At 49.3% G+C, this 27,154-nt stretch overlaps 5 protein-coding genes across 5 annotated transcripts; all 5 read left to right on the forward strand.

Annotated features, from left to right (window-relative positions):
* Positions 1-855: 855 nt before the first annotated feature.
* LOC126496827 (hemoglobin subunit zeta) lies at positions 856-2,345 on the forward strand. The gene is made up of 3 exons (XM_050134469.1): positions 856-950; positions 1,904-2,108; positions 2,217-2,345. The coding sequence occupies exons 1-3, from the start codon at positions 856-858 to the stop codon at positions 2,343-2,345; spliced, it is 429 nt and encodes a 142-aa protein (XP_049990426.1).
* Positions 2,346-7,847: 5,502 nt separating this feature from the next.
* On the forward strand, positions 7,848-8,719 carry LOC126497371 (hemoglobin subunit alpha). The gene is made up of 3 exons (XM_050135367.1): positions 7,848-8,006; positions 8,123-8,327; positions 8,484-8,719. The coding sequence occupies exons 1-3, from the start codon at positions 7,912-7,914 to the stop codon at positions 8,610-8,612; spliced, it is 429 nt and encodes a 142-aa protein (XP_049991324.1). The 5' UTR covers positions 7,848-7,911; the 3' UTR covers positions 8,613-8,719.
* Positions 8,720-9,624: 905 nt separating this feature from the next.
* Positions 9,625-12,078, forward strand: LOC126497724 (hemoglobin subunit theta-1-like). Its single transcript, XM_050135907.1, has 4 exons — positions 9,625-9,651; positions 11,299-11,429; positions 11,539-11,743; positions 11,854-12,078. Exons 1-4 carry the CDS (start codon positions 9,625-9,627, stop codon positions 11,980-11,982), a joined length of 492 nt encoding a protein of 163 aa, XP_049991864.1. The 3' UTR covers positions 11,983-12,078.
* A 9,544-nt stretch (positions 12,079-21,622) lies between these two features.
* On the forward strand, positions 21,623-22,493 carry LOC126497363 (hemoglobin subunit alpha). The gene is made up of 3 exons (XM_050135355.1): positions 21,623-21,780; positions 21,897-22,101; positions 22,258-22,493. Exons 1-3 carry the CDS (start codon positions 21,686-21,688, stop codon positions 22,384-22,386), a joined length of 429 nt encoding a protein of 142 aa, XP_049991312.1. The 5' UTR covers positions 21,623-21,685; the 3' UTR covers positions 22,387-22,493.
* A 905-nt stretch (positions 22,494-23,398) lies between these two features.
* Positions 23,399-25,852, forward strand: LOC126497732 (hemoglobin subunit theta-1-like). Its single transcript, XM_050135913.1, has 4 exons — positions 23,399-23,425; positions 25,073-25,203; positions 25,313-25,517; positions 25,628-25,852. Exons 1-4 carry the CDS (start codon positions 23,399-23,401, stop codon positions 25,754-25,756), a joined length of 492 nt encoding a protein of 163 aa, XP_049991870.1. The 3' UTR covers positions 25,757-25,852.
* Positions 25,853-27,154: the final 1,302 nt, after the last annotated feature.

Raw genomic sequence — 27,154 nt, forward strand, 5'->3', positions numbered from 1 at the left:
CATAAAAGATACAATGCTGTATGACCCCAGCCACACACATTTTTTAAAATGACGGATTAGCAAGAGGATGATGAGGCAGCAAATGGGTGACCGTGGGGGTTTCTGGGATGGCGGAGCTATTCTATGTCCTAATTGTGACTAGGATACATAAGCCTATATAAGTGCCAGTTCAGAGGACAATGAACAAATCAACTTCACTGCATGTTAAATTAAGCTAGAAGAATTGTGTGCTTCATTTAAAAAAAAAAAAAAAACTATGTGTTTCTCCATAGGGCTATGGTGCAAATTATTGATTTTATTTATTTATTTATTTATTTATTTATTTTATTTATTTATTTTTTTTTTTTGGCTAACCTGTCACCTCCCGGTGGGAGCAGACTTCCATACTCTTCCCTCAGTGCCAAGTGAGAGGGACTCCTGCTTCCTTGGCGGAAACTCAAGAGTCACAGAAACTAAGTAGCAGAGATGGCACAGACAATTTTGTGATTCTGAAATGAGGAAAGGCAGTGTAGCTCTGGACACAGAGATGACCTCCTGACATGGCTGGGCCCCTATCTCTCCTGGATTCAGTGCAGGACTGTGACCAGCACCCCGCCCCCCTTAGACCAAGGGGAATGGGCAGGAGCGATAGCTCTAGACCCCCTCAGGCCTACCAGGCCCTGATTCCCATTACTGGTCACTGTGTCTGATAACAAGCCCCACCCAACAAGCCCCCTCCCCTCTACCAACCAGTGGTCGTAGCCTGCCAGGGCCCCTGACTTTGTATATATAAGGGGACACTGGGGACAAGCAGCATCAGGCCAGCTCTGAGTGCATTCAGCTCCAGCACAGCCTCCAGCCCAAACCACCACCGCCATGTCTCTGCTGAAGAACGAGCGAGCTATCATCATGTCCATGTGGGACAAGATGGCTTCACAGGCTGAGGCCATCGGCACTGAGACTCTGGAGAGGTAAGTCCAGGCACGGTGGCTTGAGTCACCGAGTCAGAAGCCAGGGGTCAGCAGGAAGGGAGTGACAAGGAGAAGCCGCTGAGAAGAGGCCATGAGGGGGAAGACAGGGTGATGAAGGGGACAGAGAGAGCGGTGCTTGTAAGGAGGTGGTCCAGGAGGACGGATGAGCCGCTAGAGGAGGTGAACTGGCAGTCACGGTCCTCGCCAAGTCCTCCACGTGGCTCCACAAGTCTTTATTGAATGAGTAGGAATGGATGAATGAGCGAGGGACAGGCAGTAAGGAGGTGCAGTGGGGCCTGGGGCAACAGGAAATGGTAATATCTATCTTGGGCTACTTTTTTAAAAGAGTATTATTACTATTATTATTATTATTTTTATTTTTATTGTGTGTGCGTGCATGCCTGCCTGCCTGCCTGCCTGTGAGAACAGGTGCCGCTGGAAGCCAGAGGCACGAGATGCCCTTGCACCTTAGTTACTGGAGGTTAGAAGTTCTCTTCAAGGGGGGTCAGTACTCTCAACCACTGAGCCATCTCTCTAGACCTGGGTTTTGTTTTGTGTTTTGCACTATTCAATGTGCTTTTTTTTTGCATTTAATTTCTTTATTTAAATATATAATTTATTTTTATTTTGTGTTCATTAGTGTTTTGCTTGCAAGTATATGAGTGTAAGGGTGTCAAAAGCCCTGGAACTGTAGTTACAGGCAGTTGTGAGCTACCATAAGGGTGTTGGGAATTGAACCTGGGTCCTCTGGAAAATCAGTCAGTGCTCTTAACTGCTGAGACATCTCTCCAGCTGCTAATTTTATTTCTTTGAATACTGCGGTAAAATACTGTTTTGTTTTTCCGTCTGGTAAGTCTTTAGGACCCCTTAAATTTTGAACCCAAAATTTAAGGCAAGAAGAGTCGTCCGCCTAACGACCACTCCCAAAACTAATGCTTTCTCCCGACCCCCAGGCTCTTCTGCAGCTACCCCCAGACGAAGACCTACTTCCCGCACTTCGACCTGCACCACGGGTCCCAGCAGCTGCGTGCCCACGGCTCCAAGATCTTGGCTGCCATAGGTGACGCGGTTAAGAACATCGACAACCTCTCGGGTGCTCTGACCAAGCTGAGTGAGCTGCACGCCTACATCCTGCGTGTGGACCCGGTCAACTTTAAGGTGGGCTTGTGAGAATGGAGGGGGACCTCAGGAGGGAAGGACACAAGGGAGGAAAGCAAGCAGGGTCTCCGCTGCACTGTGCACTGAACCTCCCTTTTGCCTCCGCAGCTCCTGTCCCACTGTCTGCTGGTCACCCTGGCCGCACACTTCCCCGCCGACTTCACCGCTGAGGTCCATGAAGCCTGGGACAAGTTCATGTCTATCCTGTCTTCCGTCCTGACTGAGAAGTACCGCTAAGCGCCACTGTCACGCCTCCCAGACGGGCTACGACCCCTCTCCTACCCTTCAATGACTCCCCCCCCCCCGAGGTCTTTCCCGTAGCCCCCAATAAATGGTTGAAGACGGAAATAACTGGTCCTGTGTTCTCAGTCTTGGAGGAAAATGGGGATGGGGACACTATAGTATACACGGGGGCTTTTCAGGAACATTGTGGATCCTAATGCCACACACGGCCTGGAGGACATTGCTAGGTGGTTGGGGGAGGGTCTTGCGCTTGAGAACCCCCAGAGTCACAGCACGCAGGAAGCAGAGCTTCCAAGGGCCAGCTTATGCAGGCCCTCGGTCAGATGCACAGCTGGGCTTCTCCTCGCCTTCCTAAACCGCTGCGCACAGAGTGGTGGGTAGGTGTCAGGAATTCCCCAAAGTCCGACATCACAGCTCCCGCCACCCTAGCAGCTGGGGGAGGGGGTGTCCCTGTCCTTAAAGAAGCAGAGGACTTCCTGGCCAGATTCTTTTTGGCTCCCTCCTAACAAGAGCAGTAACTGCCTTTCATAGGAGTAAATTACAGGTTCTGCGAGTTTGAAACAAAGGTACAGACAGACACAGGAGTGAACCGAGCCAGAAGCCCATCCGCAGGCTTTGCTCGCTCTGGGCTTGTTTCTATGGATAGGCAAAGAGGGTCTGCGTTCCTGCTGAGCTTAGCGGATCAGGGCCAGCTGGGTAGGGAGGCTCTGATGAAGAGACGGCCCACACAGGTCTTTGGTTAGATCTTATCCCTCTGCTTTACCATGTCAGGGATGTGAGGCACAGGGCTCACCTGAGGTTTCCCGGGGGTGCTGAACAGTGCTGGGGTTAGTGGGAACCACATGGGTTGCCCTGTCTGCTCAGGACCTGCTGAGGCCGGCTATTCAGATTGTACCCCAACACCAAGACTTCCCCACAACTAAATGCCTGTCAGATGGGTGCTAAGTCTCAGGCTGCGCATGCTCGCTGTTAGTACTCTGCACTGTCTGGACCACCCGTGCGCAGATCTGGCGCTTCCAGTGGACTCTATCAATTTATTAGCTAATCTGGCCTATCTAAGGGTCCAGGGCACAGCTGGGTGTGTTCAACAGGAGTTACTATGGCTGAATGGCTAATTCAGTGTTTGAAGGTGGTACCGGCCTCCCATCTGCAGGGTGAGTTCACCATATAAGTCGCTGGAAATATTTACTAAGAGAGACTTCAGAATGCCTTGTGACATTTTTGAGAACTAGACTGGTTACACCTCTGTTACAGGACAAAGAAGTTCAGCATCCCTCACAGAGAGAGTCTCCTAGAATTCTTAAATATCCATTCCACTTTGGGCAGAGAGAGAGAGAGAGAGAGAGAGAGAGAGAGAGAGAGAGAGAGAGAGTTTGGAAGTGGGCAGGGGAGTATATTCTTTCCCAAGTCAAATCTGGCACCAAAGCTAGTCTCACCGTTCCCAAAGCAGATCTGCATTTTCTCACAGATTCATTCCTCTTTCGTCTCCTCCTTTGTTGGTACTTCCAGCAGCAAATCCCCTGGTCTTTTGCAAACAAATACCAACAAACAGAGCCAAGCCCCTGAGATCAAGTCATAACCTGATCCCTGGTAAAGCCGGACTGGCCCAGGTTTCACTTCTGTCCCCTTCCACTCGGGCTCCTTCTGAGCATGCTCTCCCTGCTGCAGTCCTAGACCCGGAACAGGTGACCTCCTTCTCTGAACTTCATAGTGTGATCGTTGGTGGCCACAATGTGGCAGAGAGAGATCACATCGACAAGCTGGTTGAGTCTGTGCATGCCTGAGCTATCAGGCGGACAACCAGGAACTTACTAGGTTTTTCAAATTATTTTGAGATCACAGCACACGGCGGGACACAGAACAGTAGCTCCCCACCCCATCTGGGGTACTTAAACTTCATGGCTCCTTTCCACAAGCTGCTTCAACATTCCCATGTTGGGGGGGGGGGGCAAAGATCACGGGGCTTCTTTGGTTTGCTGGCAAAGAAGAAAAGTTAAAGAGAGCAAGATTCTGGAGCTTTGGGGTTGGGGTTTCTTGGAGTTTTTTGTTTGTTTGTTTGTTTTTCGAGACAGGGTTTCTCTGTAGTTTTGGAGGCTGTCCTGGAACTCACTCTGTGGACCAGGCTGGTCTCAAACTCACAGAGATCCGCCTATCTCTGCCTCCCAAGTGCTGGGATTAAAGGCCTGTGCCACCACTGCCTGGCAATTCCGGAGCTTTGTAAACACTGAACGCGTGCCGTCTCCAGGATGATATCCCCTAGTGTGGGGAGCACTCGACCTGGTCCAGCACAATGCCAGATCTGAAAAGGAAAGCTCTATCCATGGTTGCTTGAACTCCTCCAGTAGCTGGTGCTGAGGGCCTGTTTGGTGCCCCAAATTGCCTAAGCACTAGTTGAACAAAGAGAGGAGGGGAAGTTAACATCCTCCTCCCCACTGCTACACGAACATGGAACAGCTTTAGTCTTTAGGAAAACATGATAGAAGATAGCATAGAAGATTGCCCAACCGGGGACAGGATCAGCCAGTCGAGGCACTTGCCACGAAGCCTGAGGACCCACATTAAATCCCCAAGACCCAGTGGTGGAAGGAAAGGATGACTCGCACGAGTTGTTCTCTGACTTCCACACGTGTGTCATGGCACATGTGCACGTACACACACAGTAAATAAACAAATACATAAATGTAATTTAAAACTGTAAATATTGGACTCCTCTTCCCAAACCAGCCTCAGTCTGGGCCCCATAAAAGATGGGCTGTGCATTTAGCAGCTTCTAGAAACTGTGCAAGAACCATGAGACACGATTTACAGCACGTAGAGCCTGGTCTCTGCCTATACAGTACTGCAAGGCTTAAAGCAGCCCTGAGAGCAGAGCCCTAGCCCCTCCCATCTGCATTTTCCCAGAAAAGAGCCTCCTCAGATGAATAAGCTCACCGCAGAGCCTGGCTGCACCCACACCCTTCCACAGTCTCCTCAACACCACACAAATGCACAGGGCTCGCCAGACCCAGCAGTTCTCAGAAAGAACCCACCATGGTTCTCTTTGTTGATGATAGGGGGATATCTGGGTCAAGGTTAAAAAGCATAAGGTGGATTATCATTAGGAGACCCTGGAGAGATGAGGACTCTCCTACCCTCTCCCCGGTTCTAACTTCTAGGTTGAACAGCGAAAGCCACCCCTCAGTCCTATTCACAGTCTCTAACTGAACTTTCCCCAGCCGTTCCCAAGCCCCTTTACCCTCTACCACTGCTTCTCTTCACAGGCTGCTCAATAACTCCCTCAAGACCTACTTCCCTGACTACACCCAGAACCCTGACTCTGTCCCGGTCAAGACCCGAGACAAGAAGCGAGCCCATGTGCTGAGACATGCAGAGGACCGAGTGAACAACTTCTCCGGGCTCCTGGCAGTCCTGAGTGGACTGAGCTGTGTGTCCCAGGCCAACTTCAGAGTCAGCAAGCAGGCAGGGCTCAGAAAGATAAAGGGGCAGAGGTCTCAGTACATGAAACCAACCCCAAAGGTTCCAGGGAATGAAGTTGGGGGCTCTCCACGGCCTCGATGACAGATGATCGATGGTAGCTCTTTCCATTGCATCCGATGACACCAGCCTCCACCTAGCTAAAATCACTCTTGAGGTGGCTCTTTGTTCTGGACAGCTTTTGAGACTTGTAGCCAGGAACAAGCCTCCAGATATGGTTAAATCAGAACCTTGGGGACCGACCCCTGTTCTCTTCGCTCTCCTTCCATTCCACACCTGCATGCCCTGGTCCGAATAAAATCAGTCTGAGTGGCAACCTATGTGTCCGGGTTCTCTCTGTCACGGACATGTCAGCAGCGGCCGTGCTTCTACTGTCTTGGCCCAAGGACTTTTCTGAAGCAGTGGGGGAGGGGAGCCAGTGTGAGCATCCAGAGAGAAGGGCCCTGGAATGGTTCCCAAAGCCTGGAAAAAGCCAGCCTTCCGAGGGTGGTTGTCTCGGGGGACTGAGAAGGAAGGTTCTGAGATGTGCTTTCTCCCTGGAAATGTCACTGACCAATAGCAGCTGAACAGGCAACACAGATCACAGCAGAACACATCGTTAGGGTAGTGGTCCCAGCTACTGCGGAGACTGAGGTAGGGGAATAACTAACTCAAGGACAGGCTCAGCTTGAAAAAAAAAACTAAGCTAGGTGTTTTGGTGCAAACTGTAACCCCAAAATTTGAGAGGTGCAAGCAGGAAGGTCATACATTCAAGATCAATGGAAGCACAGAAAAGAAAAGTGCTCATCCGGTCTCAGCAATCTGTGTGAGCTATGAAGGCCAGTGGGCTGCATGGCCACCTGTCTCAAGTCAGAAGGGAAAAATAGAAAAGGGAAAAGGAGAGGAAAGAAATGAGAGCAAGAAAGAAGGCAAGGAAGAAAGAGAGAGAAGGAGAAAAGAGAAGAGAGGAGAGGCGAGAGGAGGGGAGGGGAGGAGAGGAGAGCAGAGGAGACATGAACAGCCATTTAGACTTCACAGACACTTCTGTGTTATTCCAGTAGGAAGTCCCTCTGCTCAGCCATCCTCACCCCAAGTAAAAGAAGTTGGAACTGAGCCCAGGATTTTCAACTGGACACACCCTCATGCTCTGTGTCCAATTATTTTTGCACTGCTAGAACTGAATCCAGAACCTTCTTCAAACTGGGTAAACATTCTGCCATCAATTACACCCCAGTTTCTTTGCTACTGTTTGCTCATATTAGAAAGATGGGGTCTCTCTTTGCAGAGACTGACCTTGAATTCCTGGGCTCAGGCAAGCCTCCTGCCTCAGCCTGCTAGGACCCGAGGTTCCCCATGTGCAACACCAAAGTCAGCTCTCAGTATCTTTCCTTTGCATCCATGGGAGCCCTGGGCAGCTGAGATACAAGTCAGAGAGTCTGGTGCCCTGCTCCTGCAGTTCCCTGCACTTAGAAGGCTGACCAGGGGGTTCGCTTGAGCCAGAGGATTCTAGGTCAGCCTGGTCATCAGAGCAAAATCTGTTCACACAAAACGAGAAAAATGAGAGAGAGGGAAAAGAAAAGAAAGGAGGAGCCAGGAGAGGAGAGAGTAGACAAAGGGACGAGAGAGAGGAGGGAGAAAATACAGGGAGAAAGGGCTCCTCTGTGGGTGCCCAGGATCTATCTACCCTTCTTGTTCCCAGAAGAAGAGTGTGGGGCAGAGCAGGGAGTGTCTGGGTTAGAAAAGAGAGTGAGAAGCTGGGACCCAGAGCAAGGTGGAGGGTGGGCACTACTCAGGCAGGTCTGAGCAACTGCCTTCTCTGCACAAGGCTTTGGGACCCTAATTCTTTCTTAAACACACATCTTTGAAGACAAAGAAAATGATCAAGAAGCACCGCAGAGGGTGATAAGGATTTCCAACAGGCAGTGGAAGCCTATTGCCATCTCCCCAACCACGGGCGCCCCCTGCCTGCCTCGCTCTGCAGTGAACCACCCTAGTCAGCCAATGAGGGCTGCCCCAAGGGCGTGTCCCAGGCACAGCAGGTATATAAGAGCTGCTTGTTGCAGGCCCAACACACTTCTGATTCTGACAGACTCAGGAAGGAATCACCATGGTGCTCTCTGGGGACGACAAGACCAACATCAAGAATGCCTGGGGCAAGATTGGCGGCCATGCTGGTGAATATGGCGCCGAGGCCCTAGAGAGGTGAGAACTCTGCTCTGGAAGGGCCATGGAATCCAAAGCAGACACGGTGCACAGAGGACATCCCTTAACTATGCTTTCCTGTGACCTCAACTCCTCTCCCCACCTTCTTCCCACAGGATGTTCGTGGTATACCCCACCACCAAGACCTACTTCCCTCACTTTGATGTGAGCCACGGCTCTGCCCAGGTCAAGGCCCACGGCAAGAAAGTCGCCGATGCCCTGACCACCGCAGTTGGACACCTGGATGACCTGCCCGGTGCCCTGTCTGCTCTGAGTGACCTGCACGCCCACAAGCTGCGTGTGGACCCTGTCAACTTCAAGGTATGGGCTGGGGCTGAATGGTGGCAGCAATGGGGGGAGCGGTGGCTGATAGGAGGTGGGGGGCAGCATCTGGGACAAGCAAAGGAGGTCATGGGGCCCCTCAAGACAAGGGGACTAGGTGTCTACTCCATGGTCTGAAACTTCCTGTCTCCACAGCTCCTGAGCCACTGCCTGCTGGTGACCCTGGCCAACCACATTCCTGCCGACTTCACCCCTGCAGTGCATGCCTCTCTGGACAAATTCCTTGCCTCTGTGAGCACCGTGCTGACCTCCAAGTACCGTTAAACTGGAGCTTCAGGGCGTCTCCTGCCAGGCTTGCCTTCTGGACAGGCAGTCTCTCCTCCCTTGCACCTGTACCTCTTGGTCTTTGAATAAAGCCTAAGTAGGAAAAAGCCTGTGTGCCTGGGTGGTCTGCATCTGCACAGGTGCCCGACTGACACGGGGAAGCCTGGGGGAGGTCATATGCCCAGCCTGGGACTCAGGTCCCCTGTGCTGAGGCAGAATGCCAGACTAGAGTAGGGAGGAAAAAGAAGAAGTGGAGAGAAGAGGGGCAAGCAGAGTCTCCTGCCCAGGGTCTCTGGACAACCCCTTGTTCTGCAGTCCCTGGCTGGGTTACTCTTACCCTGGGTTTCCCACCGGGTTCAACATGAATTTGCTGGACTACGGTGTCCTCCCTACTGCTACCTTTCATGACACACAGACACAGACAGACAGACAGACACACACACACACACACACACACACACACACGACCAGAATTTCCAGGTTTCCCCATCAGGTGACTGCTCCAGTCCTCCCTTTTTACGGAGTGATATTGAATCCTCATTCACCCACCCCTTAGACTCCCTTTGAAGACCAGAAACAAGAATGAAACTGGGGGTTTGAATGGTGCCACTGCAGGCACAAGTCTGTGTAGGTGCCACACCTCATGCCCACACTTTGGACAGTCATGTCTGAGGACCATAAAGAGGTGAAAACTTAATCATTGGGACAGGCTTGGTGTCGTTTCCCAGCCCCGCCCTGACGCCCCTCTCCACAGTAGAGACAAGGTTCAGAGGCAATGGAGCAGAAGCGAGTGTGTCCACACACACAAGCCTTCTCCTACAGAGCAGGCTCTGAGACTGGAGCAGCAGCAGGCTTGGCAGCAGTCCATCCAAGCCCTCTGCTGACAGCTCTGGCTTTTCTCTCTGAATCAAGGAATCATGTTTTAGGAATTCCTATCTCAGGCCCTCTCAGGTAGTGATGTCCTTAATACCTCTTGTACATCAGGGTGGGCCCTACTAGACAACAGCTAAAAATGGAGCGCCCTCCCACGACCGTGACGGTAGGCAACAGGTGGCCTACACCCAAAAATGTCTGCTCTCCTTTTCTTCATTGCTTGCTTCCTCCTATCCTTCCTTCGGTTTCTTTTTTCTCTTTGTAGGGCTTCATGTAACCCAGGCTGGACTAAAATATCTTATGTAGCCACGGATGACCTTGAGCTCCTGACCCTCTTACTTCTAACTCCTGAGTGCTGAGATTTAAAATGTGTGCCTTCATGTCCAGTCTGTGCAGTGCTTGGGCACTGAACTCAGGGCTGGATAAGTTCATATATGCGATACTATATACACACATTCATGCACATGTATGTGTATATACACGTATTGCACAAACATTCTATCAACAGAGCTATGTCTGTACCTCACAACAGAATATTTTTCAGCCATGGACACCAAAGAGTAAATTTTGTATATTATGTGAATGAGCTAAAAAAAAAAATGTTGAGCAGAAGAAGCAATGGGGCAAAGACCACACAGCACATGATTTTATGTTTGTAAAATATCAAAGTGAGCAAATCTATAGGGACAGCAAGCACCCTCCCGGTTAGCAGGGGCTTTAGGAAGGGTTGGATAACTAACGCTAGGGGGCTGGAGGCTCTATTTAGGTGAGGAAAAATTCAGGAAATGGGTATAAGGGATGACTGCATAAAATTGCAAATGAACGTAAGATCACTGACTTGTACACATCAAAGACAGCTAGAATACACGGGGCTTTGTGGCACGTGCCTGCAATCCCAGAACTTGCAATCCCAGAGCATATCCGCACGTAGACACACACATTTAGTGTAGACTGACACAGAGCACCGAGTGAGCCACTACCCTTGCTATCATCATTGACACTATATATAGGCATATATTTTTATATTTTAATAAATTTGGAATTTATTAAAAGGGATTGCATTGGGGGGGCGGGAGGGAGTGTAGAGCCAGGATCTCATTATGTAGTTCCGGCTGGTCTGAAATGCCTATGTAGCCGGGGATGGTCTTGAACTCACAGAGATCCCTTTGCCTCTCACTCCTGGGTGCTGGGATTCACCTGTGCCTCCGCCACCACACCAGGTTTAAAGAGCTTTTTAAGGTAGATTTGAATTTGTTATATTCTATATTTATCCGCATGGGTGTTTTGACTACATGAATGTGTGCGCACCACTTGCAGCCCGCGGAGGACAGAAAGAGGCTTCATATCCGCTGGATCTGGAGTTACACACAACTGTGACCTGCCCTGTAGGTGGTAGATATCAAACCCAGGTCCTCTGGGAAAACGGCCAGTGCTCTCAACTGCTGAGACGTCTCTCCAGCCCCTTTAAATGTAGATTGAACTACGTGAAATTTAATAAAAAGAGACGTGCTCCAGGGGAAAACTAAGATAGACAAGTCAGGCTATGGGACTACTCGAGGGAAAGTTACACCAAGAAGAAATCCTTTTCACTACTGAATGAGAAAGGGACGGACACCTATGAAATAGCCTAAGGACTCGGGAGGCAGGATAAATGTAATACGGTAGTACATATTAGATACTTTTGTCCATAGAGCTTTGGGGCTCAGAGGGACACACGGCTTACAGCACCTAGATAAACCCAGCACCTAGGCGAGCAGGAACGCAGCGGCGCCCCCTGGCGGCACCCTGGGTTTCCGGGAATCCTTGCCCAGAGCCGGGAAGCCAGGAGCGAGGACACAGCTCAGTGAAGACGGCTCTGTCCCAGACTGAGCGCGCTCTGGTTCTCGCGCTATGGAAAAAGATGAGCACCAATGTTGGAATCTACACGACCGAGGCCTTGGAGAGGTAAGGACCCCCTCGGGCGCCCTCGGGCTCACCTTCCAATGGACGGCCGGGCAAAGGAGGGCTCTCTACACCTCCCGGCCAGGATGCACCCAACTCAGTTTTCCCACAGGACCTTCATGGCTTTCCCTGCCACCAAAACCTACTTCCCACACTTCGACCTGAGTCCCGGCTCTAGGCAGGTTAAAGCCCATGGCCAAAAGGTGGCCGATGCTCTGACTCTCGCTGCCCACCACCTGGACGACCTGCCTGGTTCTCTCTCTGCTCTCAGCGACCTGCATGCTCACAAGCTCCGAGTAGACCCCGCCAACTTTCAGGTGGGTTCTGGGACTGAGCTGCTCTGGTGGCTGCTGCAGAGAGGGTTCCTTCAAGTCTGGGTGTCAGGGAGAGATAACAGCAAGGCGGGGCGATTCTTTCTCTAATCCAGTTCTTCAGCCACTGTCTGCTGGTGACTCTTGCCCGACACTATCCTGGAGACTTCAGCCCAATGATGCACGCCTCCCTAGACAAGTTCCTGGGCCTTGTGACTTTGGCACTGGTCTCCAAATACCGCTGAGGATGTATCCTGGGATCCCAAAGCAAGGTTCCAAGAGGCTGGAATTTCAGTCAAGCTGGAGTCATAGACCTCCTTTTAAAGCGGCAGGTCCTTGTATTGTGGGGTTTTTTTTTTTGTTTGTTTGTTTTGTTTTGTTTTGTTTTGAGATAGGTTTAATGGTCTCCTGTAACCCAGCCTGGCCTCTCAGATCCCTAATTTAGACTAGGTTGGTTTTGAACTCCTGATCCTTCTGTTTCCAGTCCCATTTCCAACCTACCCCTTGCCCTATGCCCACCCACCAGTACATGGATTACAAAGCATGCCTGCCCCACCACACCTGGCTCCACAGAGATTCTTTTCATTTTAATTTAACCCTTTGTGTTCTGTGTTGGAGGTGGGAAGAGGGGCCTCCTGCATGAAGACGTGCTCTAAGCTGTAGAAAGTATAGCTTTCTGCAGCTGCCAGAGAAAATATGGGCAGGTAGTGATGAATTCAATCTTTAGAGCAGGAAGACAGGATCTGTGTAACACACTGCAAAGAGTAAAGAGCTGGGTGGTAGCAGGAAGACCACCTGCAGCTGGAGGGCCTGGACCTCCACATGTCCCCAGGCACCAGGGGAGCCTCAAGCCATCTCCACCTTGGAGCATCTATGGCCCCTACTCACAAATGCATGCCTTTAGCCTTGGCTGCATCAGTTGCAGAATGGTCACTTTTGTGTCTCAAAGGTACAAAGATCACAGGTCAGCATAAAGGACAATGTTCAAAGTAACCTTATTTCCCAGCCATCACCCTCCCCTGGTTGCTGTGGAAGAATCCTTTTCTACACTATGGCTATGTACTATTGCCATTGCTAATAAAAAGCTGACAGGCTGGTGGCTGGGCAGGAAGTCAGGCTGGAAAGTCAGACTGAGAAAGTAGGGAAGAAGGAGGGCAGAGTGAGGAGACACCAGCCAGCTGCCCAGAAAGAAGACATGCTAGAGAACAAGTAAAGCCACCAGCCACGTGACAATACATAGATTAGTAGACATAGGTTGATCTAAATGTAAGAGTTAGCTTGTAACAACCTGAGCTATTGGCCGAGCATTTACAAGGAATATTAGTTTCCGTGTGGTAATTTGGAGACAGTGGCCAGGACAGAGAGTGGCAGTCAGGACAGAAAAACTGTGCCCTCCACCTAGGCTTCTGGTCTATTTAAACTCTGCTCAGGGCCAAGTCTTATTGCAAGGCAGTCACCTGCCTAGATCCATACATGGATGTCACAGCTACAGATGCTGCTCAATGAGGGTGAGCATGGATGCCCAGGACACACTGGGCACTGTGCCAGAGAAACTCACAGTCACGAACTCCTGCCTGCTCAGCCCAGCCATGCCCAGAGTGTGTGGGTATGTGGGTGTGTAATTTCGGGTATCAGGGAGGCTGTGGTTAAAGCATTCTGTGTAAGACTCGACTGCTTGGGATGAGGTGATTGCACTGAAGCCTGTCATGTAGAAAAGGGACTTGGGGACCTCCAACCCGGCCTTCACTGGTTTTCTAAGTCTCTCAGTCTTTTAGTTCTTATTCGACATAAGGCAAACTCCTGAATTAACAAACAGAAGACACAGTGACTTCATCTCCCAAAGCACATGCAGGACACACGTTCTGTGACATGGGGAAATGCTGACAGTGGAATTACATCAAGAACAAACCATGGACATATAATAGTCATACCTGAGACTGCCTGGGCCGGGTAGACGCAGGAGGCTGAGGAAGAACTGAATGTCTGGGAAGCATTTGAACTGGCACCCATAGTGACACTTCCTAGCACAATACTGGAGCTCGCCCATCCACCAGGGGCCAGGAAGGAGAAAAGGGTCATATTTTCCTAACCTGGACATCTGTGTGTCATGGATGTTGCAGCACAGATGTGTGGGTTCGTGTGGGTCCTTGAAATGAAGACTCAGAGACACTTTGAGCCTTTGCAGCCTCAAGAGTCCCAGCCTCGGTGGACTGAAGCTTTCCCTCAGCCTATGGCATTTTTATTTTTCCATATATTTACACTTTATCTAGTAGGTGTCCAGATGCTCAAAAAAGATCTGAATGAAGATTCCAAAATTATAATGCTAAGTGCAACTACATGATTCAGGAGGTAACGCCATTTTGCCCGTTGCCCCAACCAAGATTTTCATGGGCTTTGTATCCATGGGAAACTCTAAGACAAGATTCACATCTGCAACACACAGGATGGATTAGACACACACACACACACACACACACACACAGGTAGGGGCGGTAAAGGAGGGCAGTGCTTGCTAACTCTCTGGTACCAGGGCAGCAGAAACCCTTCCATATCTTGTGCCATGGCCTTGGGCACTCTGACATGAGGCAATATGAACATGGTTGGCCCCTGGTTCGTGATCCTTCAGGTTCACATGGAATTGATCCTGTCAGAAGATTTCCTGGCCACCCAGGTCACAGGTGGCAAATGCTAGGACTTTCCATGCTGTGAAGAAACAAGACTGACCAGTACCAGCTAAACCTACAGCCACAGATCAAAACACTGGATTCGAGTTACTTCCTAACATGAGTCAGGGAAATCTTAGGTACAAAAACTCCCGGAGCTGTATACACACTCACCTTTAAAACAGAAACAAACACACACACACACACGTACACATACACATACACACACACACACACACACACACACACACACACACACGGACAAGCCTAGGGATAGAACTCAGGAATGGGGCTCCTATCTTAGATAGGCAAAGGTTTGATCTTTAGTAACACGAAATAACAAACAAAAAGCAAACTAAAAACATAAAAATAGGCTGTTGGCTGGACATTTAGCTCAGTCATTACCTAGGCCAGGCTCACAACCACAAACTAGAATGCTGAAGACACAGAGACAGTGCCTGAAATACTCTGATTCCTGCCCTTTTTTGCTAGACAAGTCCAGGACCTGCCAGTACACTAACCCCCAGAGAGTAGAGCAGCTTGTTGGGAGAGAGAGGCTAGGCCTCAGCACCGGGTATTTCTGGGAAATTCAAAGCACAGTATCTTTCCATTTTGGTGCATTTCTTGAGCTGTGGGTCCCCAGCACCGGGACCCAGGTGACTGTTTCCATTTTCTGACACTAAGGCTGGAGTGTGCTTTTTTGAGGGACATAGAAATACAGAGTATCCATAGGAACTGGAATGGCACCACGGCACTCCCCAAATGATGGACACCCCACAGTTTAGTGAATAACATACAGTTAACTGAGACTCCTAACCAGCAGTGGGGAATTACTACGACCGCATTCATCTAAAGTCAGCAAGTATGTGAACTCATCTACACATAGACACAGTTGTGTCTGCAGCACAAACAGACTCACGGAGTCAATATAGCAGGAGAGGGCATTGGAGAGTCAGTTCAGCAGTGAAGAGCATGGACAGCTGCGGACCTGGGTTCAGCTCCCAGAATTGAACATCAGCTGGTCAACAGCCAACTATAACTCCATGTTCAAAGGCACTGACCCCATGTCCCCTCTGAACTCCATAGGCGTCTGCTTTCACATGTGCGCAGACAAACACTTAGACTGTTACCTATTTCTTTTTTCTTTTTCTTTTTGTTTTTTTTTTTTTTGTTTTGTTTTGTTTTTGTTTTTTTTTTTTGTTTTTCGAGACAGGGTTTCTCTGTGGCTTTGGAGCCTGTCCTGGAACTAGCTCTGTAGACCAGGCTGGTCTCGAACTCACAGANTTGTTTTTCGAGACAGGGTTTCTCTGTGGCTTTGGAGCCTGTCCTGGAACTAGCTCTGTAGACCAGGCTGGTCTCGAACTCACAGAGATCCGCCTGCCTCTGCCTCCCGAGTGCTGGGATTAAAGGCGTGCGCCACCATCGCCCGCCGTGTTACCTATTTCTTATAATTAGCTCTGGCTGACCTGGAATTCACTATATAGACCAGGCTGGCTTCAGACTTAGAGACCCACCTGTCTCTGTTTTCCAGCACTAGAATTAGAGGTTTGGTCCTCTGTGCCCAGCTATATCTATATATTGATAGAAAGATAGATAGATAGATAGATAGATAGATAGATAGATAGATAGATAGATAGATAGATAGATAGAGTTTTGTTTTGTTTTTTACTTGTATGGTGTTTTGTTTGTCTATTGTATATCATGTGCATGCAGTGTTTTTGGAGCATACAGAGGGGCTTGGATCTCCTGGAACTGGAGTTACAGATGGCTGTGAACTGCTATGTGAGTTCTGCAGTCAGTTCTCCTAAATGCTGAGCTATCTCTGCAACTCTGCCTATTACAAATTTTTAAACAAAAAACAAACAAACAAAAAAAAAAAAACAAATACACAGGGTGATGTACAGTAGAATACACTTTTAACCTTAGCATTCTGGAGACTGAGGCAGGTGGATCTCTGCAAGTTCAAAACCAGCCTGTTCTACAAAGTAGGCAACAGGTCAGTGAGGGCTCATGGTGAGGACTTGCCAAATTCAAAGTCAGGGGAGAAACAAACAAATAAGGCTGGAGTGATGGGTTCGCAACTATGAACATGTTCTGCTCTGATCCAGGACCCAAGAAATTCTCAGTATCCACATCAGGAAGCTCGCAAGAGCCTGAAAGCCTAATTGGAATGAGATTTGATGGGTTAAAGAGATATCTCAGTGGATAAGAGCACTGGCTGCTCTTCCCGAGGACCTGGAATCAGAACCACATGGCAGCTCACATCTGTCTGTAACTTCAATTCTGGGGGATGCAATACCCTTATATAGACATACATGCAGGCAAAATCACCAGTGCACAGGAAATAAAAATAAATAATGATAAAATGAGATCTGATGACTTTGGCTTCCATGGACACTACACACAGGCACATAGAAATATATACAGGAATAAAAATAATTAAAGAAATAATTTAAATGCTGGGTGATGGTGCACATACCTTTAATCCCAGCACTTTGAAGGCTGAGGCAGGACGTTCTCTGAGTTTCAGGCCAACCTGAAATAATTTCTAGTACCGTCAACTCTGTTACACCGAGAAACCCAGTCTCAAGGAAAAGAAAACTTTCAAAATATCTTTAATGTTTTTATGAGTATGAATATTTTGCCTGCATAGACACATCTGTGTACCATTTTTGTGCCTGGTGACCATGGTAGAAGAGGGTATCAGATCCCCTGGATCTGTAGTTACAGATGGTTATGAGCCACCGTATAGGTGTTAGAAACTGAACCCAAGATCTCCGCAAGAGCAAGGACTGCTCTAAACAGCTGAGTCAAATATCCAGCCTCATATACAAGATAGGATTTCTCTCTGTAACTGCCTGGCTGTCCTGGAACTCAATTTGTAGACTGGCCTTGAACTTACTGAGATCTGCTTGCCTCTGCCTCCAGGGGGCTGAACTTTAAACCTTGCACCAGCACACCTCGGCCATCTGAGGCTTTCTGTTGCTGTGAAGAGACACTATGACCAAAGCAACTCTTTAAAAAATTTTTTTTATTTGGGGTGGCCTTCTTACACTTCAGAGGTTCAGCCCATTATCATCCGGGCAGGGAGTATGGCAGTGTGCAGGCAGATGTGGTGCTGGTTACAACTGACCAGATGGTAACAGGAAGTGGAGTGAGACTCTAGGCAGTATCCTGAACACAGGACACCTCAAAGCCTGCTCCTATACAGACACACTCCCTCCACAACATAAGGCCATGCCCCTTCCAACAAAGTCACACCTCCTAAGAGTGCCACTTCCTATGAGATTATGGGGGGCAATTACATTCAAACTAACACACTCAGCTATATACATTTTTTTTTCTTTTTGGTTTTTCGAGACAGGGTTTCTCTGTGTAGCTTTGGAGCCTGTCCTGGAGCTTACTCTGTATTAGGCTTGCCTCAAACTCAGAGATTCACCTACCTTTTCCTCCCAAATGCTAGGATTAAAGGCATATGCCACTATTGCCTAGCTTTGCCTATATACATTTTTTAATTAAATAAAAATAAATCTCTCAAAAAACTAAAAAAAAAATCTCTAGGGGCTGTTGAGGTCTCAGTGGTTGGGGGCACTGACTGCTCTTCCAGAACCTGGTATCAATTCCCAGCAGCCACATGACAGCACACAATTTTCTATAATTCCAGGTCCAGGGAACCTGACACACACAGAAAAACACCAATGCACATAAAATAATAAGTAAAACAAAAAAATAAGCCTCTAAAATATAGTAAAAAGCAATACAGGAACAAATAACAAGACAGAACTCTTATGCAAAGCGAGCATGTGGGACTGCTGTGCTGTTACATGGTCTTAATCAAAGCACTCCACAAGCAAATGAAGAGAGATCTCTGTCAGTTCAAGGCCAGCCTGGTCTACAAGAGCTAGTTCCAGGACAGAGAAAACCTGTCTCGAAAAACAAAAACAAACAAAGAAAAAAATCATGTCAAGCGAGAACACTGAGTTTATGTTCAAGTATTCCATCCTTGACCTGCTCTGTGCAAACCCAGGCTGGGGAAGGATGCTCTGAGTAGCTGTGGTCTAGCAGAGAGACCAGCGAAGCAGCAAGTCACAGCCAGATGCAGTTGCTCTGAAGGGAGTCTGAGCACTGGTCTCCCTACAGAAGCCTCCCTGGAGGAATTTCCCTTACTTCTGCTTCCCTGGCTGTTAGCAGCAACCAGAAACTCTCCTGCCATTGGTCTGAGGCAACTGGCTCCAGGCTGGCATCTATGACAGCCTGCCTGGCTACCGTGTTCTGGAACTTGACCAGGTTGCCAGGTCTTGCCTCGAACGAGCCAGTGCATGTTGCACTAGATACAGCTATCAGGATGGTGGCAGGTACCACATGCAATGTCTACTGGACAAGGACTGCTCCTGGGGACTTCTTTCTTCCTCTCCCCTGTGGACTCCATTCCCTCACCGCCAACTCGTTTTAATTTTATTAAAACTAATGCATTCATTATTAATTTATGTGCATCAGTGTTTTGCCCATATGTCTGTCTGTGTGATGGTGGCAGGTTCCCTGGTAAAATTACAGACAGTTGTGAGCTGCCACGATGGTGCTGGGAATTGAACCTGGGTCCTCTGGAGCAGCAGGCAGTGTTCTTCACTGCTGAGCCATCTCTCCAGCCCTCATTTTTATTCATATGTAGGAAAACACCTAGGAAATAAGCTAAAGTCGATCAAAGCATTCACACCCTGCTGTGTTATCAATGGGAGACAGTCTAGGTCGGATCGCTCCACCCAGAGAAAGGCTGAAGTAAAGTCTGAGACTGAGCCTACTGTCTTCATTAAGTCTAAACAAAGACACATTTGGAGGGAAGGAGGGATGAAGAAAGGAAAGAAGAGAGAAGGGAGGAAGGGGGTGGAGAAGGGAGGAAAGGTAAAGAAAGAAGGGGAGGGGAGGGAAATGAGAGGAGGAGAAGGGCGGAGGAGGAGAAAAGAGAAAAGAACAGAGGAATTTGGCTCCTTCCATGCTCCCTAAGGCTAAGACTTAACCTTTGGGGATCTCAAGGAGGAGAGACTGAAATGGTACCTACAGAGGGGCACCCCACCATCCAGGGTCAAGCATCACTTATGCCTCTAAGTCCCCAGCATCTTATCTTTCTTGTCCTCAGAGCCAGGACAAAGCTGTGCAGCTTGGGAAAGAGTGGGAGGAATGCCAGGGGGCAGTTCTGCCAAAGGCTGAACTTCTGCGCCCCAGGGAATGGGACTCTGCATCTTTCCGGACACCTGTCTGGACGGGAGGGGGAGCAGGAAAGGGGAGGAAACATCTGAATCTGAGGCTGGGGTCCGGACAGCAACACCAACAAGCTATTTGCTCCTGTGAGTACAGTGCTGACCTCCAAACACTGGACCCCTCAGAGCTGCAGCACCATCCCTCATGCCTGTCCATACCCGCACGTCTTTGTCTGAACAAGAGGTGTGTACACTTGAGCTGTTTGTATCCCTGACATGTTGACAGAGAGCATGAACCTAGTGCCTTCGCCCAGGATTTTTCTCTACCTGCACTGGGGGAGGATAGCAAGAGAAAGAGTTGCAGAGATGTCCAGGAGAAGACTAGCCTTCAAGAAGTCCTCTCAGGAGACAGAGAAAGAAGTCTTTTTTTTAAAGATTTGTTTATTTATTTATTTTTAAATTTATTTATTATGTATATAGTGTTCTGGGCACCAGATCTCATTATAGATGGATGTGAGCTATCATGTTGTTGCTGAGAATTGAACTCAGGACCTCCAGAATATCAGTCAGTTCTCTTAACCTCCTAGCCATCTCTCCAGCCCCCAGGAAGTCCTAATAATACATGCCACCTTTTTGTAATATTATTAGACCTATACCAACTAACCACAAAACAAAGATCACCACAAAACACTAGTTTAGAAACACACACACAGGCCGGGCGGTGGTGGCACACGCCTTTAATCCCAGCACTCGGGAGGCAGAAGCAGGCGGATCTCTGTGAGTTCAAGACCAGCCTGGTCTACAAGTGCTAGTTCCAGGACAGGCTCCAAAGCTACATAGAAACCCTGTTTCGAAAAAAAAAAAAAAAACAAAAACAAAAAAAAGAAAGAAAGAAAGAAACACATACACACTCACACACAGAGATACAGAAATAATAAAGGGAGTGGGGAAGATAAAAGATCAGAAAGAGTAAGAAAAAAGAAAGAAGAAATGGATAGCCATTAAGACTTCACAGCAAGTTTTCTGTTATTCTAGTATGAAGTCAGTCCCTATGCTCAAGTCACCCTCACCCCAAGTCAAAAAAGTTGGAACTGAGCCCAGGAGTTTCAGTTGGTTACCGCTTCATGTCTGTGATATCACACATTTATTTCTGCAGTGCTAGAACTGAATCCAGAACCTTCTTCAAACTGGGTAAACATCCTGCCATCAATTACACCCCAGTTTCTTTGCTACTGTTTGCTCATATTAGAAAGATGGGGTCTCTCTTTGCAGAGACTGACCTTGAATTCCTGGGCTCAGGCAAGCCTCCTGCCTCAGCCTGCTAGGACCCGAGGTTCCTCTTGTGCAACACCAAAGTCAGCTCTCAGTATCTTTCCTTTGCATCCGTGGGAGCCCTGGGCAGCTGAGATGCAAGTCAGAGAGTCTGGTGCCCTGCTCCTGCAGTTCCCTGCACTTAGAAGGCTGACCAGGGGGTTCACTTGAGCCAGAGGATTCTAGGTCAGCCTGGTCATCAGAGTAAAACCTGTTCACACAAAAAAAGGAAAAGGAGAGAGAGGGAAAAGAAAAGCCAGGAGGAGCCAGGAGAGGAGAGAGTAGACAAAGGGACGAGAGGGAGGAGGGAGAAAAGACAGGGAGAGGGTTTCTCTGTGGGACCCCAGCATGTACTCTTCTTCTTCCCAGAAGAAGAGTGTGGGGCAGAGCAGGGAGTGTGTGGGTTAGGAAGGAGAGTGAGAAGCTGGAACCCAGAGCAAGATGGAGGGGTGGGCACTACTCAAGCAGGTCTGAGCAACTGCCTTCTCTGCACAAGGATTTGGGATTCTTACCTCTTTCCCAAAAACCCATCATTAAAGGCAAAGGAACTTATCAAGGAGCACCCCAAGGGGTGATAAGGATTCCCTACAGGCAGTGGAAGCCTATTGCCATCTCCCCAACCACGGGCGCCCCCTGCCTGCCTTGCTCGGCAGTGAACCACCTTAGTCAGCCAATGAGGGCCGCCCCAAGGGCGTGTCCCAGGCACAGCAGGTATATAAGAGCAGCAGCTGCAAGTTCAACACACTTCTGATTCTGACAGATACAGGAAGGAATTCATCATGGTGCTCTCTGGGGACGACAAGACCAACATCAAGAATGCCTGGGGCAAGATTGGCGGCCACGCTGGTGAATATGGCGCCGAGGCCCTAGAGAGGTGAGAACTCTGCTCTGGAAGGGCCATGGAATCCAAAGCAGACACGGTGCACAGAGGACATCCCTTAACTATGCTTTCCTGTGACCTCAACTCCTCTCCCCACCTTCTTCCCACAGGATGTTCGTGGTATACCCCACCACCAAGACCTACTTCCCTCACTTTGATGTGAGCCACGGCTCTGCCCAGGTCAAGGCCCACGGCAAGAAAGTCGCCGATGCCCTGACCACCGCAGTTGGACACCTGGATGACCTGCCCGGTGCCCTGTCTGCTCTGAGTGACCTGCACGCCCACAAGCTGCGTGTGGACCCTGTCAACTTCAAGGTATGGGCTGGGGCTGAATGGTGGCAGCAATGGGGGGAGCGGTGGCTGATAGGAGGTGGGGGGCAGCATCTGGGACAAGCAAAGGAGGTCATGGGGCCCCTCAAGACAAGGGGACTAGGTGTCTACTCCATGGTCTGAAACTTCCTGTCTCCACAGCTCCTGAGCCACTGCCTGCTGGTGACCCTGGCCAACCACATTCCTGCCGACTTCACCCCTGCAGTGCATGCCTCTCTGGACAAATTCCTTGCCTCTGTGAGCACCGTGCTGACCTCCAAGTACCGTTAAACTGGAGCTTCAGGGCGTCTCCTGCCAGGCTTGCCTTCTGGACAGGCAGTCTCTCCTCCCTTGCACCTGTACCTCTTGGTCTTTGAATAAAGCCTAAGTAGGAAAAAGCCTGTGTGCCTGGGTGGTCTGCATCTGCACAGGTGCCCGACTGACACGGGGAAGCCTGGGGGAGGTCATATGCCCAGCCTGGGACTCAGGTCCCCTGTGCTGAGGCAGAATGCCAGACTAGAGTAGGGAGGAAAAAGAAGAAGTGGAGAGAAGAGGGGCAAGCAGAGTCTCCTGCCCAGGGTCTCTGGACAACCCCTTGTTCTGCAGTCCCTGGCTGGGTTACTCTTACCCTGGGTTTCCCACCGGGTTCAACATGAATTTGCTGGACTACGGTGTCCTCCCTACTGCTACCTTTCATGACACACAGACACAGACAGACAGACAGACACACACACACACACACACACACACACACACGACCAGAATTTCCAGGTTTCCCCATCAGGTGACTGCTCCAGTCCTCCCTTTTTACGGAGTGATATTGAATCCTCATTCACCCACCCCTTAGACTCCCTTTGAAGACCAGAAACAAGAATGAAACTGGGGGTTTGAATGGTGCCACTGCAGGCACAAGTCTGTGTAGGTGCCACACCTCATGCCCACACTTTGGACAGTCATGTCTGAGGACCATAAAGAGGTGAAAACTTAATCATTGGGACAGGCTTGGTGTCGTTTCCCAGCCCCGCCCTGACGCCCCTCTCCACAGTAGAGACAAGGTTCAGAGGCAATGGAGCAGAAGCGAGTGTGTCCACACACACAAGCCTTCTCCTACAGAGCAGGCTCTGAGACTGGAGCAGCAGCAGGCTTGGCAGCAGTCCATCCAAGCCCTCTGCTGACAGCTCTGGCTTTTCTCTCTGAATCAAGGAATCATGTTTTAGGAATTCCTATCTCAGGCCCTCTCAGGTAGTGATGTCCTTAATACCTCTTGTACATCAGGGTGGGCCCTACTAGACAACAGCTAAAAATGGAGCGCCCTCCCACGACCGTGACGGTAGGCAACAGGTGGCCTAAACCCAAAAATGTCTGCTCTCCTTTTCTTCATTGCTTGCTTCCTCCTATCCTTCCTTCGGTTTCTTTTTTCTCTTTGTAGGGCTTCATGTAACCCAGGCTGGACTAAAATATCTTATGTAGCCACGGATGACCTTGAGCTCCTGAACCTCTTACTTCTAACTCCTGAGTGCTGAGATTTAAAATGTGTGCCTTCATGTCCAGTCTGTGCAGTGCTTGGGCACTGAACTCAGGGCTGGATAAGTTCATATATGCGATACTATATACACACATTCATGCACATGTATGTGTATATACACGTATTGCACAAACATTCTATCAACAGAGCTATGTCTGTACCTCACAACAGAATATTTTTCAGCCATGGACACCAAAGAGTAAATTTTGTATATTATGTGAATGAGCTAAAAAAAAAAAAGTTGAGCAGAAGAAGCAATGGGGCAAAGACCACACAGCACATGATTTTATGTTTGTAAAATATCAAAGTGAGCAAATCTATAGGGACAGCAAGCACCCTCCCGGTTAGCAGGGGCTTTAGGAAGGGTTGGATAACTAACGCTAGGGGGCTGGAGGCTCTATTTAGGTGAGGAAAAATTCAGGAAATGGGTATAAGGGATGACTGCATAAAATTGCAAATGAACGTAAGATCACTGACTTGTACACATCAAAGACAGCTAGAATACACGGGGCTTTGTGGCACGTGCCTGCAATCCCAGAACTTGCAATCCCAGAGCATATCCGCACGTAGACACACACATTTAGTGTAGACTGACACAGAGCACCGAGTGAGCCACTACCCTTGCTATCATCATTGACACTATATATAGGCATATATTTTTATATTTTAATAAATTTGGAATTTATTAAAAGGGATTGCATTGGGGGGGCGGGAGGGAGTGTAGAGCCAGGATCTCATTATGTAGTTCCGGCTGGTCTGAAATGCCTATGTAGCCGGGGATGGTCTTGAACTCAAAGAAAACCCTTTACCTCTCACTCCTGGGAGCTGGGATTCACCTGTGCCTCAGCCAACACACCAGGTTTAAAGAGCTTTTTAAGGTAGATTTGAATTTGTTATATTCTATATTTATCCGCATGGGTGTTTTGACTACATGAATGTGTGCGCACCACTTGCAGCCCGCGGAGGACAGAAAGAGGCTTCATATCCGCTGGATCTGGAGTTACACACAACTGTGACCTGCCCTGTAGGTGGTAGATATCAAACCCAGGTCCTCTGGGAAAACGGCCAGTGCTCTCAACTGCTGAGACGTCTCTCCAGCCCCTTTAAATGTAGATTGAACTACGTGAAATTTAATAAAAAGAGACGTGCTCCAGGGGAAAACTAAGATAGACAAGTCAGGCTATGGGACAACTCGAGGGAAAGTTACACCAAGAAGAAATCCTTTTCACTACTGAATGAGAAAGGGACGGACACCTATGAAATAGCCTAAGGACTCGGGAGGCAGGATAAATGTAATACGGTAGTACATATTAGATACTTTTGTCCATAGAGCTTTGGGGCTCAGAGGGACACACGGCTTACAGCACCTAGATAAACCCAGCACCTAGGCGAGCAGGAACGCAGCGGCGCCCCCTGGCGGCACCCTGGGTTTCCGGGAATCCTTGCCCAGAGCCGGGAAGCCAGGAGCGAGGACACAGCTCAGTGAAGACGGCTCTGTCCCAGACTGAGCGCGCTCTGGTTCTCGCGCTATGGAAAAAGATGAGCACCAATGTTGGAATCTACACGACCGAGGCCTTGGAGAGGTAAGGACCCCCTCGGGCGCCCTCGGGCTCACCTTCCAATGGACGGCCGGGCAAAGGAGGGCTCTCTACACCTCCCGGCCAGGATGCACCCAACTCAGTTTTCCCACAGGACCTTCATGGCTTTCCCTGCCACCAAAACCTACTTCCCACACTTCGACCTGAGTCCCGGCTCTAGGCAGGTTAAAGCCCATGGCCAAAAGGTGGCCGATGCTCTGACTCTCGCTGCCCACCACCTGGACGACCTGCCTGGTTCTCTCTCTGCTCTCAGCGACCTGCATGCTCACAAGCTCCGAGTAGACCCCGCCAACTTTCAGGTGGGTTCTGGGACTGAGCTGCTCTGGTGGCTGCTGCAGAGAGGGTTCCTTCAAGTCTGGGTGTCAGGGAGAGATAACAGCAAGGCGGGGCGATTCTTTCTCTAATCCAGTTCTTCAGCCACTGTCTGCTGGTGACTCTTGCCCGACACTATCCTGGAGACTTCAGCCCAATGATGCACGCCTCCCTAGACAAGTTCCTGGGCCTTGTGACTTTGGCACTGGTCTCCAAATACCGCTGAGGATGTATCCTGGGATCCCAAAGCAAGGTTCCAAGAGGCTGGAATTTCAGTCAAGCTGGAGTCATAGACCTCCTTTTAAAGCGGCAGGTCCTTGTATTGTGGGGTTTTTTTTTTTGTTTGTTTGTTTTGTTTTGTTTTGTTTTGAGATAGGTTTAATGGTCTCCTGTAACCCAGCCTGGCCTCTCAGATCCCTAATTTAGACTAGGTTGGTTTTGAACTCCTGATCCTTCTGTTTCCAGTCCCATTTCCAACCTACCCCTTGCCCTATGCCCACCCACCAGTACATGGATTACAAAGCATGCCTGCCCCACCACACCTGGCTCCACAGAGATTCTTTTCATTTTAATTTAACCCTTTGTGTTCTGTGTTGGAGGTGGGAAGAGGGGCCTCCTGCATGTAGACGTGCTCTAAGCTGTAGAAAGTATAGCTTTCTGCAGCTGCCAGAGAAAATATGGGCAGGTAGTGATGAATTCAATCTTTAGAGCAGGAAGACAGGATCTGTGTAACACACTGCAAAGAGTAAAGAGCTGGGTGGTAGCAGGAAGACCACCTGCAGCTGGAGGGCCTGGACCTCCACATGTCCCCAGGCACCAGGGGAGCCTCAAGCCATCTCCACCTTGGAGCATCTATGGCCCCTACTCACAAATGCATGCCTTTAGCCTTGGCTGCATCAGTTGCAGAATGGTCACTTTTGTGTCTCAAAGGTACAAAGATCACAGGTCAGCATAAAGGACAATGTTCAAAGTAACCTTATTTCCCAGCCATCACCCTCCCCTGGTTGCTGTGGAAGAATCCTTTTCTACACTATGGCTATGTACTATTGCCATTGCTAATAAAAAGCTGACAGGCTGGTGGCTGGGCAGGAAGTCAGGCTGGAAAGTCAGACTGAGAAAGTAGGGAAGAAGGAGGGCAGAGTGAGGAGACACCAGCCAGCTGCCCAGAAAGAAGACATGCTAGAGAACAAGTAAAGCCACCAGCCACGTGACAATACATAGATTAGTAGACATAGGTTGATCTAAATGTAAGAGTTAGCTTGTAACAACCTGAGCTATTGGCCGAGCATTTACAAGGAATATTAGTTTCTGTGTGGTAATTTGGAGACAGTGGCCAGGACAGAGAGTGGCAGTCAGGACAGAAAAACTGTGCCCTCCACCTAGGCTTCTGGTCTATTTAAACTCTGCTCAGGGCCAAGTCTTATTGCAAGGCAGTCACCTGCCTAGATCCATACATGGAGGTCACAGCTACAGATGCTGCTCAATGAGGGTGAGCATGGATGCCCAGGACACACTGGGCACTGTGCCAGAGAAACTCACAGTCACAAACTCCTGCCTGCTCAGCCCAGTCATGCCCAGGGTGTGTGGGTATGTGGGTGTGTAATTTCGGGTATCAGGGAGGCTG

Source organism: Alexandromys fortis, unplaced genomic scaffold (assembly GCF_014885135.2).
Source record: "Alexandromys fortis isolate MF-2015 unplaced genomic scaffold, M_Fortis_MF-2015_v1.1 scaffold_29, whole genome shotgun sequence".
Classification (NCBI taxonomy): domain Eukaryota; kingdom Metazoa; phylum Chordata; class Mammalia; order Rodentia; family Cricetidae; genus Alexandromys; species Alexandromys fortis.